The sequence below is a fragment of the Ursus maritimus genome, unplaced genomic scaffold (genome assembly GCF_017311325.1).
Source record: "Ursus maritimus isolate PB19 unplaced genomic scaffold, ASM1731132v1 scaffold_137, whole genome shotgun sequence".
NCBI lineage: Eukaryota > Metazoa > Chordata > Mammalia > Carnivora > Ursidae > Ursus > Ursus maritimus.
Window position 1 is genome coordinate 15,458 of NW_024423753.1, and position 17,587 is coordinate 33,044.

The 17,587-nt window shown below is 38.4% G+C and overlaps 1 protein-coding gene across 2 annotated transcripts in view; it reads left to right on the forward strand.

The window, feature by feature from the left end:
- The first annotated feature begins 400 nt into the window (after positions 1-400).
- Positions 401-17,587, forward strand: part of LOC103656605 (afadin-like) — a 28,144-nt gene continuing 10,957 nt past the window's right edge. Inside the window, exons 1-3 of one of the 2 annotated variants that reach the window (XM_008684016.2) lie at positions 401-715; positions 3,968-4,083; positions 5,998-6,161. In XM_008684016.2, the coding sequence (XP_008682238.2) occupies positions 661-715; positions 3,968-4,083; positions 5,998-6,161 (335 nt within the window). In that variant the 5' untranslated portion in view covers positions 401-660. The remainder of the gene's footprint in view (positions 716-3,967; positions 4,084-5,997; positions 6,162-17,587) is intronic. The other variant, XM_040628115.1, reaches the window with a different exon arrangement.

Consider the following 17,587-nt stretch of genomic DNA (forward strand, 5'->3'; position numbering starts at 1 on the left):
GGTTTGAGAGTGGTCTCTTCATTGAGGCTTCATAATCTCAAGGTTGGGCAGGACCTCAGGGACCGATAGGCATGTACTTTGGGGACCAGGGGATCTGGGTTTTAACTCTGGATTTGCTATATACCTACTTGAGTAAGCTGTTTAAACTTTGTGTTTTAATGGCGAAACCTTGAAAATAGAGTTTAGTAATAAATCTACTTAACGGGGCCGTTATAAAACCATAGTAAAATAATGCATGTCAAGGTGAGCCTGGTTCTTGCTGAAGACCCATAATATTAGCTGTTACTAACATGACCTACGCTACAGCCATTGTCTTAGCTGTGACACGAGTAAGGCAGAAGTTGTAAATAACTTGTCCCAAGTCACATAATTAAATTTGAGGACTAAAATGCCATGTCTCTCAGTTTCTGAAACATCTTTTAAAAGTGGCAAATAGCCTTTTTTTGTTTATTATTGTTATGAAAAGTGAATCTTTATTATAGAATGTTATTTTTCCAAAAATGTATCTTTTTGTTTTAGGATTTGGAGTTCCATGGAGTGATGAGATTTTATTTTCAAGATAAAGCTGCTGGAAATTTTGCAACAAAATGTATTCGGGTATCTAGTACTGCCACCACTTAAGATGTGATCGAGACACTGGCGGAGAAATCCCGGCCTGACATGCGGATGCTGTCATCCCCCAAGTACGCCCTCTATGAAGTGCATGTCAGCGGAGGTCTGTGCTCACACACAGGGTGCTGGCGGGGTAACCCCATCTTGGATAGAGAGTTCCTGAAACACTCTTTTGTCCAGAGGGCCGTTCAGTCAGTCCAGCCCTGCTTTCCCTAGGGTCCTTCTCTTTCCGGAGGGGTTGGGGAACATCTGACAAGCGGGCAGAATGTTCTCATGTCTGTGAAATGTTCTTACAAGATCCTGGTACACACATCTGTGGGAAGTTAGAATGAATGTGTTAATTTAATACATGCTTATTTCTTCAGAGATAAGTAGCATGACATTTCTTCGTTAAAATTAGCCAGCAGACCTCGGTGTCGCACACATTGATGACGCGGTGTGGTGCTTGCTTTTGGAGCAGTAGTTCATGGAGCTCTTTTGTGTACATTCTAATATGACCATTAAGTTTAACCCAGTTAAACACTTTGTGAGTCTGAGCCATCAGTCTTACAAAAATGAGTGTTTTGTAATGTGAGACAGTATATTTTCATTATTCTTTGGGAGTAATTAGGGCATCTTGAGGAAATTGTCTTATGTAATTAGTAATTTCTCCTTGTTTTTAATGTTTAAAATTTCTGAAAATATCCTATGTACCTATATCAAATAACAATTTTAGGTTTGATTAGAAATGTAGAAATTTCTGAAGTTTTTTATGAGTGCTTTGGAAATACTGAGTCACCTATAAAAAATACAAATCTTAATGCAGCAAGTAAAAGATTACATACGGCCCAAACCAAAACTTAATACCTGTTAAATTCCACCCTGAAGTCCTTTTTGAACATAAGTTATTTGTTTTAACTTCAAAATTACGGCTCTCTGTGTACATTTGAAATTGGGTGAACAGTTTTGTACTGTTTGGAATTTGGGTATGACCACACCCTTTTTTCCCCCAGTAGGATTATCAGATAGGCCGTATTCGTTCATTACTCTGTCACCATTATGAGGGTGTCTCATTACACAGATAATACCAAAGCTAGATTTGACAACAGAAGATACTTCACTTTGGATGGATGGTTTTTCTGAGGTTGAGTTTTTCCTTTACCTCGGAATCATTATAACCAAGTTATCGAGAAGAAGATACCTCTCACCTCCAGACCTTTTTGTGTTTTCACTTTTTGGTTATTTGAAAACCACCAAGTGAAGTCTTTAGGATAATATGTAAGATTGGAATTTGAGATCTAAAAATGGAGTGATTTTGATTGTTTTAAAAGAAACCTTTTCTTTTACATGTCCTTCAATTAAAAAGTAAACTATCTTAGCTGTAGGGGCTGAAAACACAATAACGGTGTCTGGAGAAGAAGGGGAGAGTCTTGCCCACACCCTGAGCTGAGCGGCTAGGACAGTCCGGCTCTGTCCGTGCTCGTGTCCGCGCTCATCGCAGTGGGCTGCCTGTGCCTCAGATGCGGGGAGAGCCCTCGCGTGCGTGTGCTTGATTTTCGGGTCACGGAGCCCCGAGCATGTCAGTGATTTTTCAGTGGCACCCCTGGGCCAAGGGAAATACCTAACATTTCGTTTTATTGAGTAGTTTGATTCAGACAAGTTAATAAGCATTTATGCTCCAACAACCGGATAGATGTTTGAAAAAAGAGTGCACATAAAATGAAAGGAAAACTAAAATTTTCACCCTGATAGGTTGTGTGCCTCTTGGGCCCTGCCCAGCTCGTCGATTAGAGGGGGAGCCCTCATTTCTTAGCCGTGTTGGTTTGGGGCAGTGCTGGTGGTTCTGTACAGCACCCTGGAAATCCCAGCTTGACACCGATGTGCCTCGAGCAGAAGGGACGCCGCGGGCCGGTGTGGACTGGGGGCTGCCTGCAGCCAGCAGTTCGTGCAGTGTCTGCGGGATGCACCTTGTTTCCCTGGGGATTGAGCATGGCCCACAGCGAGTGCTCAGGGCACCTCACCTCATTCTTGTGCACCGTAGGTGCAGGGCACTGAATCCTAGGCCCCAACCCGCCCTTCAGCCCCATGGAGACTCCATCTTAGCCTCTCCACGTATTAGGATTCCTTATGTGAAATCAGCTGGGAAAATAAAAAGGATTCTGCTGTTCAACAGCAGCAGCAGTATGAGAACCACTAAGGCAGAACTAGACCTTAAAGTTATAACGTTGTGGTAGGACCCTGACCGTATTTATATTTAATAGGCTCACATGCTTTAGAATACCTCACCCTTGTTTTTATTTTACTTTTACAGTTTTGACTTAGTTCTTAAAATTAGTTCTCTAGAAATATACAATGAAGGATTTTGATCTAGTACAGATTTTGCAACAAGAAGAATTTGGTAATTTTGGTTTGTAGCAGGAATTTCAAACTTCACCCAGTCCCTAATTTGTTGCTCTAATTTTCATTTCTCATATTTTCAGTTCATAAAATAATAAATTAGAGTTTGTTACTCCTGTATTCTTATAATTAACATTGCTGTTTACATACAGTATTTACTAAAAGCCTGTGTAAGACTTTTTTACCCTGTAAATTTGTCCCGTTGATCCCTACTTCCTTTATCCCAGTAGTTCTCCAGCTGGGCTCTGTGTCCTGTGTTTGCTGCCCTCATTGTAGACATCCTATAGACAGTTATGTGAATTATTTTTGCTGACTGTAGGCTTCTAATAAGTGGCTGAGGTGTGCCGGGCCCTCAGGGGAGCCTGCTCTGTGGGCTGCCACGTTCCTGAGGCATGTTAGATGTCCAGCAAGCAAGGAAGGAATACTCTAAACCTAGCACTTTATCCTAACGAAGAGACAGGATGGTGGTTCCATGGTGGGAGGTGCTGTGAGGGCTGGACCTAGTGAGTTTGGGAGTCGAGAGATAGAAAGCAGGGTACAGCTGTCACTAACACTTGTGTGAGAAGGAAATCTCATAGGTCAGCCGAACTCCTGTGTTACGTTAACGTTGTTTCCTTCTTTTCCAGTTGCATATATGAGATAATCTGATTTACAGAACTAGGCTGATAGCAAAGCCCTATATATTTTTTTTTCTAGTTTGTATTTCTCTTATTTTCCCAATTGGATTCTAAATGTGGTAAGGACGTCATCCTGGTCAGTGTTTGGCACTGGCTACATGGTAGTAAAAATTATAGTGGCAACAAAATAGTAAATAATTAAAACTCTCACATAACATTTTGAATTACATTTCAGCCTGTTAGTAAGTACTTGTGGTAATAAGGTATTTTGTGTCTATAAAATTAAACTTATATGAGAATGTTGTATTAGCTAGTGCCATTAAATAACCATGACTTAACTTTTTTCGTTTCATGATTTGAAGAAGAAAGAAGATTGGATAATGATGAGAAGGCCCTAGTTGTTCAGTTGAATTGGAATAAAGACGATCGAGAGGGCAGATTTGTTCTTAAGAATGAGAACGATGCCCTCCTTCCTAAGGTAGGACCCCTCCACATCTCACGCTGACGTTGTCCCGGGCCCGGGTCGGCCCGAAACGGACATGAGACTGGTGTTAGTGCGATGGGCCTCCACCGAACTTTCCTGTTTGCTGCATTTCCTAAATGACTTTTTTACCCTCCTCCCTGAAAAAAAATTAAAAGGAGTCCTACTTCTCTCTGTTTCATCCTCTGTTTCACTAAATAATCCCTAATATTGCTCTTTACTTTTGCAAAGAAGTATTATGGAAGCTTTTGTTATTAAGAGATTTAATGTTCAAGTAATCAGCTCCAGGTTTTTTACCAAATTAGAAAGTCAAAATATATTTTAATAAGAATCACAAGGGAAAATAGAACTTTAATAACCTATTTTGTGTGTATTTTCAGATACAACCTAATAAGGCACATTTAAAACCTTTTCCATACTCTGTGTGTAAGATTAGAAAGAAGCAAACTTTCTGGGCTGATGTAATGCAGTGCAGTGATACTAAAACTTTCTCAGGTGGTAGGGTGTCTGGAATTCCTGTGCTGCTATTCTTCTTATGTGGACCACTATGAAATACAGATAAGATTTGAAACTAACTGTAATTTCTGTGTTAAATCAAATGGCACCTTACACTAGAATTCAGTACTGACAGGTGATAGCAAATGCAGAGGTCAAGAATATTTTGAGAAAAGTCTTCTATTTAATTATTTTGGGAAAAGAGCGTCATTGTTCACTTCTGGAAACAGAAAATTTTCACTTAATTTGTGTGATGTTAGTGTTCCGTGTTGAAGAGTTTTAGATACACAGAATGTGTTCTTGGCCTTACTCGTTACTTGTGCTTCTAGTGGCTTGACATTGTAGCAAATCCATATAAAGTAAGAAGGGACAGCTCTCTCTCTCTCTCTCTCTGTCTCTTTTTTTTTTGGCCCATATTTTATTTCATTTCTGCATCGTGATTTCAGCTGATGTGCCTAGCTGTGGGCTAGAGATCCTCGTTCGTGTGGATTAGACCTCTTACTAGGGTCAGGACAGTGCTGACATGGCTAGCAATGAAAATAGAAATACTAACTTAGATAAAACAGAAGGTAGTTTATTTCCCAATACAGTAACCATTCTTTCGTGTTTTTCTTGATTCTTTACCAGTCAACCTATTAATTATACCCCCACCCCAAAAAGTCTGTCATCTGCTAGCAGGCCATGTTGTAAATTAAGAATAAATAAGCAGATAAACAAGGTCTGGAAAAGAAATAGGAGTTTTTGCAGAAACAGGACTTATAATTTTGCTTCCAAAAAACCATTTCTTACAGTATGCTTAACATTTCTTTGATGTTAGAGAAAACATCTATAAAGTAGATAAATGATTTAAACAGTTATTTCCTTTTTTTTCTTTTTAGATTTTATTTATTAAAGAGAGAGAGAGCAGGGGGAGGGAGAAGGACAAACAGACTCTGTACTAAGCATGGAGCCTGATGGCCCAAGACCGTGACGCGAGCTGAAATCACGAGTTCCATGCTCAACCAACCAAGGCACCCAGGCGCCCCAGTTATTTCCATATTTTGATTAGCCTTCTTTTTTTAAAAGTAACTTTATGTAAATTATTTGGATTTTTATTTATGGAAAATCAGATTTCATAGTTTTCTTGCTGGGTTTGGTTTTCTGTTTGCTTGCTTGCTTGCGTATGAATTTTGAATCAAGGTAAAATACACACACGATGAAATGCCCAGATCTTGGATGTATAATTCATTAAGTTTTTCTAAATACACATCGGTAACCATTAGCCGGTCAGGGCAAAGAACATTTCCATCCCCCGGACCTTCCCCTGTTGCAGTAGCTGGGTGTTGGCTGTAACGTGAGATGAAGTTAGCTCAGCCGTAGAGAGCTTGCTGTGATTCTGTGTAACAGCCACCATAGTGACGATGCTACTTTTATCAGAAGGCTCAAAGCAATGGACCTGAGAAGCAGGAGAAAGAAGGTGTTATCCAGAACTTCAAGAGAACCCTCTCAAAGAAAGAAAAGAAGGAGAAAAAGAAGAGAGAAAAAGAGGCAGTAAGGCAGGCGTCTGATAAGGATGATAGGCCTTTCCAAGGGGATGACATGTAAGTAATTCTGGACGTATCTCTATTTCCTTTTGCTCTGATAAGCTGAATGTTTTTAATGTAGTGGATGTCGTTACCTTGCCAGGTTAACTGTGAAGAGGATGAACATCCGTTAGGAAGTGAATTTCGGTACCCTCTGGCTCTTGTGTGTGGGGAAGGTGGAGGGTCTCAGCTAAGCAAGGTTTATGGCCGACCACACCGGTCTCATGGGTTTGCTAATCCCAAAGAAGCAGGCTGGTGAACAAGGTTGTTTTATCTGAGTAGACCATTAATGTCAGTGGTTTCTTCACCTTTGTCTGGCCTTTCGTTTCTGGTGTTTTTGGTCCTTAAGGCAGTAGTGCTTTCTTACAGACCTTAACTACACTGAATGCTCATCAGAGGTTGGCAGGAACAGTGAGAAGAGCCTCTAAGGTTCAGATGCACCATCTCGTTGACTCCAGCCCGCCTGCTCCCATTCCTTATTGCATCATCCCAGCCCCATGATAGTTGTACTTAGCTCTCGAAAGGCTTTTGACTTCTGACCTCAGAGCTGATGGAATAAGGGAAATCAGTGCATTTCGATTGTAACAGAAAAGACATCAGAAGAAACTGACCTTTCCCCTTAGGTGGGAGATCTTGGTGTAGTCCCGCCTGTTTTCCCATGAGTCATTCCATTCATCAGGCCAGCAGCATGTTGTGCACTCCCTCCTAGGCCCCTCCTCGCCTTGCTGGTGACCGCAGCATGGTGTCCGCACTGTTCTTCTGTTGCTGAAGTAGCAGGCATTCGTGTTAGGAAATCAGAGCATACAGATTTATCAGAAAGAGAGGAGGAGTCAGCTGTCATCACAGGAGCCCAAAGAGAGCCGTAGGTTGGTTTTTTTTTTTTTTTTTTTTTTAAGATTTTACTTACTTATTTGGCAGAGAGAGCGAGCAAGCTCCCAAGCAGGGGGAGCCCCAGGCAGAGGCAGAGGGAGAATCAGACTCCCCACTGAGCAGGGAGCCCGATGCGGGACTCAATCCCAGGACCCTGGGATCATGACCTGTGCCGAAGGCAGACGCTTAACTGATTGAGCCACCCAGGCATCACTATAGTTTGTTTTTGATACAAAAATATATACTTCATATGTTTATGTAGAGTTTTTAAACAAATACAATCATAAGCTTTTAAAACTAGAGCTTTCCACATGACCTTTTCCCATTAGAATGTATCATATAAATGCATATATATATATATATGTACATATACACATACACACATACACATATTCACAAGTATATATTTTCACAAAAGTTTGAAATCATTTAAATGATTATGTAGGAGTCTCTCATATAGTTTTTTCAGATTTTAAAAGTGTAAATTTTATTTTATTTTTAAAGATTTTATTTATTTATTTGACAGAGATAGAGACAGCCAGCAAGAGAGGGAACACAAGCAGGTGGAGTGGGAGAGGAAGAAGCAGGCTCATAGTGGAGGAGCCTGATGTGGGGCTCGATCCCATAACGCCGGGATCACGCCCTGAGCCGAAGGCAGACGCTTAACTGCTGTGCCACCCAGGCGCCCCATCATATAGTTTTTTCAGATTTTATTTCACTGGCCCCTTTTTGTGTGCCTGTAGGTAGTTCACAGGTTTTTTGGTCCTACAAGTAATACTTCTGTGACAATCCTTGCTCTCCAACTCTGGGAGCACTGTGGAAGGACAGCTCAGGGGCAGCCCCAGGACACGTACATTGCCAGACTGCCCCTGGATATGTCTTCTGGAGCCCACAAACCTTCTCACTTCCTCCTACTCTGAGAACTGTCATACACTCTCTCCTCCACAGTGTGTAATACCTCCAATAACTCGAATTTATCTTCCCATTAACAAGGTAGATGTCTTTTAACACATTCACTAACCATTTCTATTCTGTTGTAGTGATTTCTTCAAGTCTTTCTTTATTGTTTGGTACAGTGTCCTGTATCTATTGAGGACAATTAACCATTCCTTAGTTAATGATGTTCCACTGTGGAGTGGAATCGAGCCCATTTCAGATTGCATCAAAGTGGGTTTAGGTATTAATCCGTCAGGCAGTGATGTCTGTGTAATGAGCATAAACTCTTGAGTAAAGTATTACATAGTAAGGCTCTATTTAGCATAAACAGGAGACAGAATTTGTATAAATATATTGCTTATACATGAAAAAACCTAAGAAAAGGAGCGTTTGAAACTTAGGCTATGGTTTGTCCTATTTATCAGGTTTATAGGGTGATATGTGGTCTGTTTTTAGAAAATTAGTTACTTAAAACAAGTTAAGTTGAATTTGGTTGATTCAAAACTTGATTTTCTGTTAGAAAGAGTGAGCAGGGGCGTGGGGGAAGGGCAGAGAGAGACTCTCAAGCGGACTCCCTCCTGAGTACTGGGCCTCACATGGGGCTCGATCTCGGAACCCTGAGATTAAGACCTGAGCCAAAACCAAGAGTCTAACGCTCAGCCCACTGAACCACCCAGGGGCCCCAGTGCTTGATCGCTTTTTGGTTAAATTATTTTTATGGTTAAAAATGAAGTCTTTAAAGTATATTTATCAAAATTTAGTCATCAGTCTTTCTTTAATATACAGTCTTCAACTCCTCATTCTCTATAGTTGATTCCTTGTCAGAGGAACTGCTGGAGCATTTTCTTTTGAAAATTTAGCTTCAAGAAAGTGAATGTTGGTAAATCATTTAGTTCTTTAAAAATTATGCCATTTGAGTTCAAGATTTACTATAATTTGAAGAGAGATTTTTACTAAATAAAAGTATATTCGATCCTCTACTTCTTATGGTTGGAATGTTTTATCACTCATTTGGTCTATGTTAGGAAAACACTGGTGGAAATTCCTGACATGTATAATTTATACATTTTTCTTTTAGCCTGATTAGTGAACCCACAATAATTAAGTTACATAAACTCACCATGAGATTTTATAGATAAATTTCCATTTAATTTAGTGTGTGTCTTTTTTTTTTTTTAAAGATTTTATTTATTTATTTGACAGAGATAGGGACAGCTAGCGAGAGAGGAAACACAAGCAGGGGGAGTGGGAGAGGAAGAAGCAGGCTCATAGTGGAGGAGCCTGATGTGGGGCTCGATCCCATAACGCCGGGATCACGCCCTGAGCCGAAGGCAGACGCTTAACCGCTGTGCCACCCAGGCGCCCCAGTGATCTTATGGGTATGCCTCATAGACCCTCTGTGTTAAACAATAGGGATTCTAAGATTCTTAAGACTTTATTGCACAGTAGCCACAGGGCCCGATTTAGAAAATTACCTATCTTAAAGAGATTTAAAAATCAGACTTCTGTCTAATAGAATGAAACCCAGTAAGATTCATAGAAAACCCAGAACATTTTTCAATGAATAACGAAGTGGGAGCACTGTCATCTTAAATTAAAAGAAAAGAAACAGCACAAAAGAAAAAAGATACTTCCTCCTCCCCACGCTTCTGTCAGCAAAAAGCAAGCTAAGAAGTCCACTCAGCTGCAGACATAAATCAGTTTCTTAGGGAAAAGGAAAGATGGTTCAGAGGACAGAATCAAGAGCTGAGAGGATAAAGCCAGGACCTTCAGAGAATTATTCCCAGGGAGCAGGATTAGATCATTATCAAGGAATTGGTGATATACATTGAAGTGGATTTCAAAATTGCCATGATCTAGTAGCTGCTATGTGTATCTCGTTCCCCTGCTTTTTTAACTGCAGTGTTACCGTAGTTGTGCTATCCCTTTACCACAATCATATATGGGGGGGGGGATAACAGAGGAAGGGGACAGATAATATTTCTTGACAGGTCTTCAGATAGAGAGGTTTATACTAGAGGAGCCATGTACATAATACTCACGCTCATCTAGACTTCATTCAAATGGCTAAACCCTGACTTTAAGACAATACCACAATGAGGAGACTTTGGGGGTGAGGAGTGTGAGGGGGGTAAATGTATTCTGTGTAAAAGAATTCCAACTACCCTGAGATTATCCTGCTATGAGGAAATGCAAGATACCGGAAGAGTGAATGTGGAAAGAGAGTTTACCAAGAGTTCCCAAAGCACTGAAACATCCCAGCCCCTGCCAGAAAAATGAGTGAGAAGCCATCTTAGAAGTGGATCTTATGCCAGCCTACACACTTGAAATCATATACATCAGAAACAAACCACCCAGCCAAGTACTCCCCCAAATTTGTGACCCACAGAATTGTAAAAAATAAATAAAATGTTTGTTTTGCCCCTAGTTGAGTACAGATAAATTTCTTTATGCAAAAGTTGTAACTGGGACATCCTAACCAACATAAAGATGTCCTATATTATGTTATAAAGGAACAGTAGATTTAGAAGATATAGTCAGCAAGAACATATATGCACCTAAGTGTGTGCACACATACGTGTATGTTTATAATAATTTGTATAACTTAAGAGAGAAATAAATTGCTCACAGTTGAAGTTGGAAATTCTGACGTACCTCTGTGAAAACTAATGAATCAAATAAAAGAGCGTTTTTAGCAAGTATCTACAGCATTATATTAAGTGACTTAAGGCTGTTTGGCATATACAGAAATACTTCACATGACAGATAATTGACTTTTGTTTTAATATCAAAATCTTGCAAATATTTGTCCAAAATAAACCAGAGATTATCTCCCAAAGGGAACCTCAGACTCCAAAGGAACAATGTCATATAACTATGTCTTTTAATCATAATCCATGAAATTATAAATTAAGTTTCTTAAAAGGATACCTTAAATACCTCTCGTATGTTTGGAAAATAAAAGCAAATTACCAAATAACGCTTAGGTTGAAAAATAAATTAATGAATACTCAGAATTGAATGGCAATGAAAATATTACAAATAAAGAAACTGTGGAACATAGATAAAACTGGAAGGAAATTTTGTTACTTTAAATACTATACATTTGTAAGGAAACAAGATATTTTAAAAATCTAAATATTTAATTCAAGAAGGTGGAAGTGAGAAAGCACCAGAGAAAATACAAAGATTCAGAATAAATGAATAACAAAGAGAGAACGCAAGTCAATGAAACGAAGAACAACAAAGTGATGGAGAGAAAAAAACAAAACCACAAATTAGCTCTTTGGCACCCATATCCTGGTTTCTAAATACCATTTTCTAGTAATGAATAAGGGTCCCTTAGAGTCATGAGTGATCACAGGCCTGGACAGGGAAAACAAAGCATCATCTTCAGAAAATAGGACAAGAGCATGTCAAAATGGACATATGAACCAACTTAAGAGACTTCCCAATTGCCAAAGTTGGAGCAATTTGAGCAGGAAAATAAATAATGATAATATTGGATTCGACCCCAAAAATCAGTGTCTATAAGTCCATACTGAAATAAGTGACTAAATAAATGAGGAAAAAGAGACAACTCCATTAACATAAGAATTCCAGCTGATAAATTTAGAAAGAATTAGGGAAATAGAAAATCATCATTGGAATACCACATTAATAATTGTTGCAGACAAGATCTGCTGATAAGTCCTAGAATTAGTGTGAAAGACTTTAAAAAGAAACAGGATATTTGAATAACTTCAAAGCATCTCCCCCCAACCATTTATTTATTCATTACTATATTGATATTAAGATATTTCCAAAATTATTTGACACTACTCTCTCCATGAAGAGGAAATTACTTCACCTCCCCTTGGTGGGCTTAATTTGATAATTCACTTAAGAAAAAGTGAGCAATAGTAACTTTAGCATAGAGAAACCTGGCAAACAATGTGTCTTCACATGATCTCTACATTAACCAAGTGATCATGATCAACACCACCTGTAGTAAAACATATTGATATTATGTACTCTGTGATATGATATAATGAGAAAGGTAGTTCCTCTCTATTTTATTCTTCCCCAAAGTCCATAACCTCAGTCCAATCGTGAGACACCATCAGACAAATCCAAACTAAAGGACATTCAACAGAATACCATGCTAGCATTCAAAAGTATCAACTAATGGGGCGCCTGGGTGGCACAGCGGTTAAGTGTCTGCCTTTGGCTCAGGGCATGATCCCGGCGTTATGGGATCAAGCCCCACATCAGGCTCCTCCGCTATGAGCCTGCTTCTTCCTCTCCCATTCCCCCTGCTTGTGTTCCCTCTCTCACTGGCTGTCTCTAACACTGTCGAATAAATAAATAAAATCTTTAAAAAAAAATGTATCAACTAATGGTTGATAATATAAGAAAACATCTTTAAAGGACAAGGAAGGGCTGAGAAACTCTCACAGATTGGAGGAAACTAAGGAAACATGACAACTAAATGATAATGTTAGTTTTGTTAAGGTTGCCATAACGAAGTACCACAGACTGGGTGGTTTAACAACAGAAATTCATTTTCCCATATTTCTGAAGTCCAGAAGTCCACAATCAAGGTGTCAGCAGGGTTGATTTCTTCTGACGCCTCTGTGTTTTTCTTGTCGATGGTCATCTTCTCTGTGTCTTCACATGGTCTTCCCTTTGTACATGCCTGTGCCCTAATCTTGTAAGGAGACCAGTCATTTTGGATGAGGGTCCCTCTTCATTTTAACTTAATTACCTCTTTAAAGACCTTGTCTCCAAATACAGTCACTTTGTGAGGTACTGGGGGCATTAGGACTTCAACATACGAATTTTGGGGAAACACAATTCAGATACCATAACACATGGTATCCTGCTTTGGATCCTGGAAAAGAAATGGGATATTAGTAGAAAAACTAAGGAAATCTGATTCAGATCTGTAAGGTTTTTTTTTTAAGATTTTATTTATTTATTTATTTATTTATTTATTATTTATTATTTGTCAGAATGAGAGAGAGAGAGAGGCGAGTACCTGAAGCAGGGGAGTGGCAGAGAGGAAAGAAGAGGAGTGGGTTCCTGCAGGGAAGAAACCAGATGCGACTCGATCCCAGGACTCTGGAATCATGACCTCAGCCAAGCTTAACCAACTCAGCCACCCAGGTTTATCCCAAGATCTCTGTGGGTAATTACAGTGTTGTACTAACATTCTTTGCTGATTTTGATAGTTTTGTGTGTTTACATAATGTAATATTGATTCTTGTCTTGAAACTTTGGCTAACATAATGTGGAAACTTTCCTATACTATCTTTGCTATATCTTCTGCAAAATTAAAGTTATTTAAATCGTTAAACTTTTCATGTAAAGTTAAAGTTCTTTTGAAAAGATGATGAATAAAGACATAGAATTATTTAAAATAAATATACAAATAAAAATAAAAACAAATATACATAATCATCTAAAGATTTGAAAAATATGATTAGTGATTCTTCTAAGAAACTTTACTAATGAGTGTAATGGATTTCTAAAAACATTCTAAAAATAATGAAGCTTGGAACTAATTAGAGAATAATGGTAGAAAATATAATAGAATTCCAGAAGATATACTCGAAGGTGACATAGGCATAAATATGAAATCTTCACTTTGCCCAAGAAAAAACTGGCAGCTTTACATGTTGATTGTGTTCTGCTGATTCTACCAAACTTTAGAGAATAGTTCCTTATATTTTTTTAAGTTTTAAAATAAAAATATATAAACATAAAAACTATGTGTTATGTTTTGATTTAAACCACGAAACAAACCTAAAAATTGTAGCCCACATACCCATGTCCATTAGATCACAAAGATCCTACAAGAAACATTAGTGCTAAATAAAATGTTAAATAAGCTATCTTAGCAAAAATTATACATCTAATGATCCACTGGAGATTATCTCTAAGAATGAAAGGATATTAATCATGAAAACACATCGTGTTAGGAAGGTGTGGTGGCAAGTGGAGGGAACCCTAGGCTTATCTGCATATTCTCAAACTGATAACTGTCAAAATCAATCCTAAATATCCATGAGATTGCTGAACGCTAGCAGAGCAAACTCCCAACTAAGAGGTTGTGAGATATGAAGAGGTGCACGATGAGATGTTGAAGAGGAGAGAGCAGGTTTGTGGCTGCTGAGTGAAAAGGGGATGGGTGGTATTGAAAGAATGAGAACAAACCTGCACCAAAGGAGACTGAATGGGAAAGTGAAACCCCATAGTGTCGCTTGTGAAGGGAGGAGGGGCCCCCAATTTCATGTCTTCTGTGCAACCAGTATGGAGCATAAAGCCTGGAGTTATAAGGTCATCGAGCTTAGCTGGAAGTAGCCCCAAGGCACTGAACTTTGCTCTTGGCGCAGAAAAAACGAGTGGACACACATGGTGCATAGAACAAGAACTGAAGCTCGGGGAGCATCACCAAGATTTGGAGAAGTTGTTGCTTTGCTCTTCTTAGGCACGCTCCCCCAGGAACAAAGGATGTGGCTAGGCTCATTTTTCTCCCCCTCACCTGCGTAACAGGGCCACCTGTAGCAGAACTCAGTGCAGAACTCTGGCCTCTTCTCTAGAATTAGCACACATACCTCACTTACCATGCTCGAATGAACTACCTGATCTTGTCAGATCTCGTTGATAGGTGTGTAACCCTTTCCCATGAACCACAAGCCTGAGAGACCGCAAATCACATCTCCAATGTGTGGAGTTTGTGGAGCCTCAGTTCCTGCAGTATGTGGCAGCAGGTCTCTTCTGAAACATTATACCGAGCACACACTAGTTAAAACATGTGTCGCTGGCGTAGAGACAGAGTTGCCCCAACAGGCACAACAGAGCCTTGCAGACAACTGGACTGTGAAGGATTAAAGGAGGAAACACAAAAAGTAAATTAATTTGAATTTCTCTATAAAAACAGAATCTACAAAGATAAGGATAGCAAAGCTATATCTAATAAAGAAATGCTCGTAAATCATGGGAGGGGAGAAGAAAAAAAGATGGGATCAAATAAATAACCTCAACTTAATATGATTTTGCTTGTCCCATGAGAAGTTATATACAACATATGAATACCACTATATCAAAACCTATATAATAATGCAAAAGCAACAATAAAGTGAAAAGAAATCAAATATGTCATTAATAAAACAGCATAAGCAGCCATAAGCAGAGGAAGCGACAAAGACAGGATCAAGAGAGAAAATCGTCTTCAAAACCTACAAAAGCAATAATAAATAATACAATTCATTATCTATCGTTAATAACTTTGATGTAAAATGGACTAAGACACTGCAAAGAAGGTACATGTGTGAATGGATAAATAAAACTATCCTTATACACTTTAAAGAGACTTCATTTTAGACCTAAACACCTGCAGGTTGAAAGCTGAGTGGATGGAGAAAACTTCTGTCCTACAACATAGATGTGAAAGAAAAGCTTGATGAGATAGACATACTTTAATCGAGTACATAGAGATGTAAAGACTTACAAAACTGTAATAGAACAAGGAGACCTATAGTAAATGAAGGACTTAATCAACAGAAATATATAACGATTAAATTGGGGTACGCATCCCTAACATAGACACAAAATACTTAAAACAATTGCTAACAACAAGTCAGAATTAACTAATATCAAGTGATAGGGACATACCCCACCTTATCATGAACAGATCTTTATCTTAACAGAAAATCATAGAAAAGCAATGGACTTTGAGTATTTTGCACACGGAATATGAACAGTGGTTAAGAGATATATATCAAGACACTTTTCCATCCCTAACAGAATAACTTGACTTCTTTCAATGCACATGAACATTCTCCAGAAATGAATACTTAGTCCATAAGAAAAGAACCTCAACATTCAATTAGATCAAAAGTCCATACCAATGCAAATTCGCATAATGTTGCTAGAAACTGAAGTCAACCACTTAAGAAAAAAAATTGGAAGACCTACAAATACATGGAAGTTAAATATATATACTGCTAAACAATGATGGTCAACAAGAAATGTAAAAGAAGAAATTAAAAAGTACATGGGAGAAAAAAATGAAAATGAAAACACACATGAGTTCCAAATCTTTGGTTCAGCCAAAAGCAAACTTCCCAAGAGGAAATTCAACAATGCAGGTCTACCTGAAGCAAGAAAAATTTGCAAATAAACAATCAACTTACCACCTAAGGGACGGCTGAAAAAAGAACGAACAAAACCTAAAACCATCAGTAAGAGAGGAAATGAGTTAGAGCAGAAATAAATAATACAAACAAAAAAACAGATTGGAGCAATAAGTGGAAACCAGGAGCTAGGTCCTTTGAAAAAATCAATAAGTGAATTCCATCGAGCCGGAGCTTATCAAAAGAAAAAGTAAAGGACCCGAAGTCACGAAAAATGAGAGAGGAGACATAACCAACATCACAGAGCTATACAGTTATATAAGAGGGATATTTGAAAAACGTACTGTGCCAATAATTGGACAACCTTGAAGAAATGGATAAACTCCTATAAACATAGACACTACAAAACTGAAACAGGAAGAAAAATAAATTTGAGACAGACCAACTCCATTAAAAAGAAATTGAGTCAGTAATCAAAAAGCTCCCAACAGATAAGAAGTCCAGGACCTAGAAAGAGCTCGGAGTTGTTCTATCAAGCATTTAAAAAAGAGTTATATACCACTTCTTCTTAAACTTATTTCAAAACAGAAAAGGAAGGAAAACTTCAGTTTCATTCTATGAGAATCAATATCCTAATAGTAAACCAGGTAATACATTGATAAGAGAACTATGGTAGCTAACTGAACATGAGATTCTGCAAATCTCCAACTAATACTTAGCAAGACCTGAATTCAACAATGCATTAAAAAATCATTCTAGTTCCAGTGGGATTTTCCTAAGGCCTAACAGAGGTGAGTTCAGTATTCACAAATAAATCAATTATCATATAGCCCAGGAGGAAAGGATAAGAAGAGCTACTATGATTATCTCGAAGCACCATTGGCACAGGAAAAGTTGAGCATGTACAACTCGCGTTTCATGATAAAAACTCTAAGCGAAATGAGGTTTGGGGAACAAACCTCAACATAAGGCCTATCTGAAAAACTGACAGCTACTCATCATCTCAATAAGAAAGCTGAAGAGTTCTTCCCTAAAGTCAGGAACCAGAACAAAGATGTCCACTCTACCACTTGATTCAACATAGTACTGGAAGGAGTCCTAGCCATAGCAATCAGACAAAAAGAAGAAAGGCATTCAATTGTGGTAGAGATAGAAGTAAACTTACCTATTTGCAGATGACATGTGGTACTATATAAGAAACCAAGACTCTACCTAAAAACTTGCTAGGAACATTGTATAATTCAATAAAGTCTCAGGATAAAAATACAGATGTACAGAAATCTGTTTTTGCTAACACCTACACTAATAATGATGCAGAAGAAGGAAAATTAATAAAACGATCCTATTTATTATTTGACACCAAAATAAAGATACCTAGGAATAAACCTAACCAAGAGATAAGTAGTAGCTCTTAAAAGTAAAAACACTGATGAAAGATGACTAGAACACACAAGATATGGAGAAAGATATTCCACTGCCTATGTAGTTAGAAGAAATATTGTTAAAATGTCTACATAC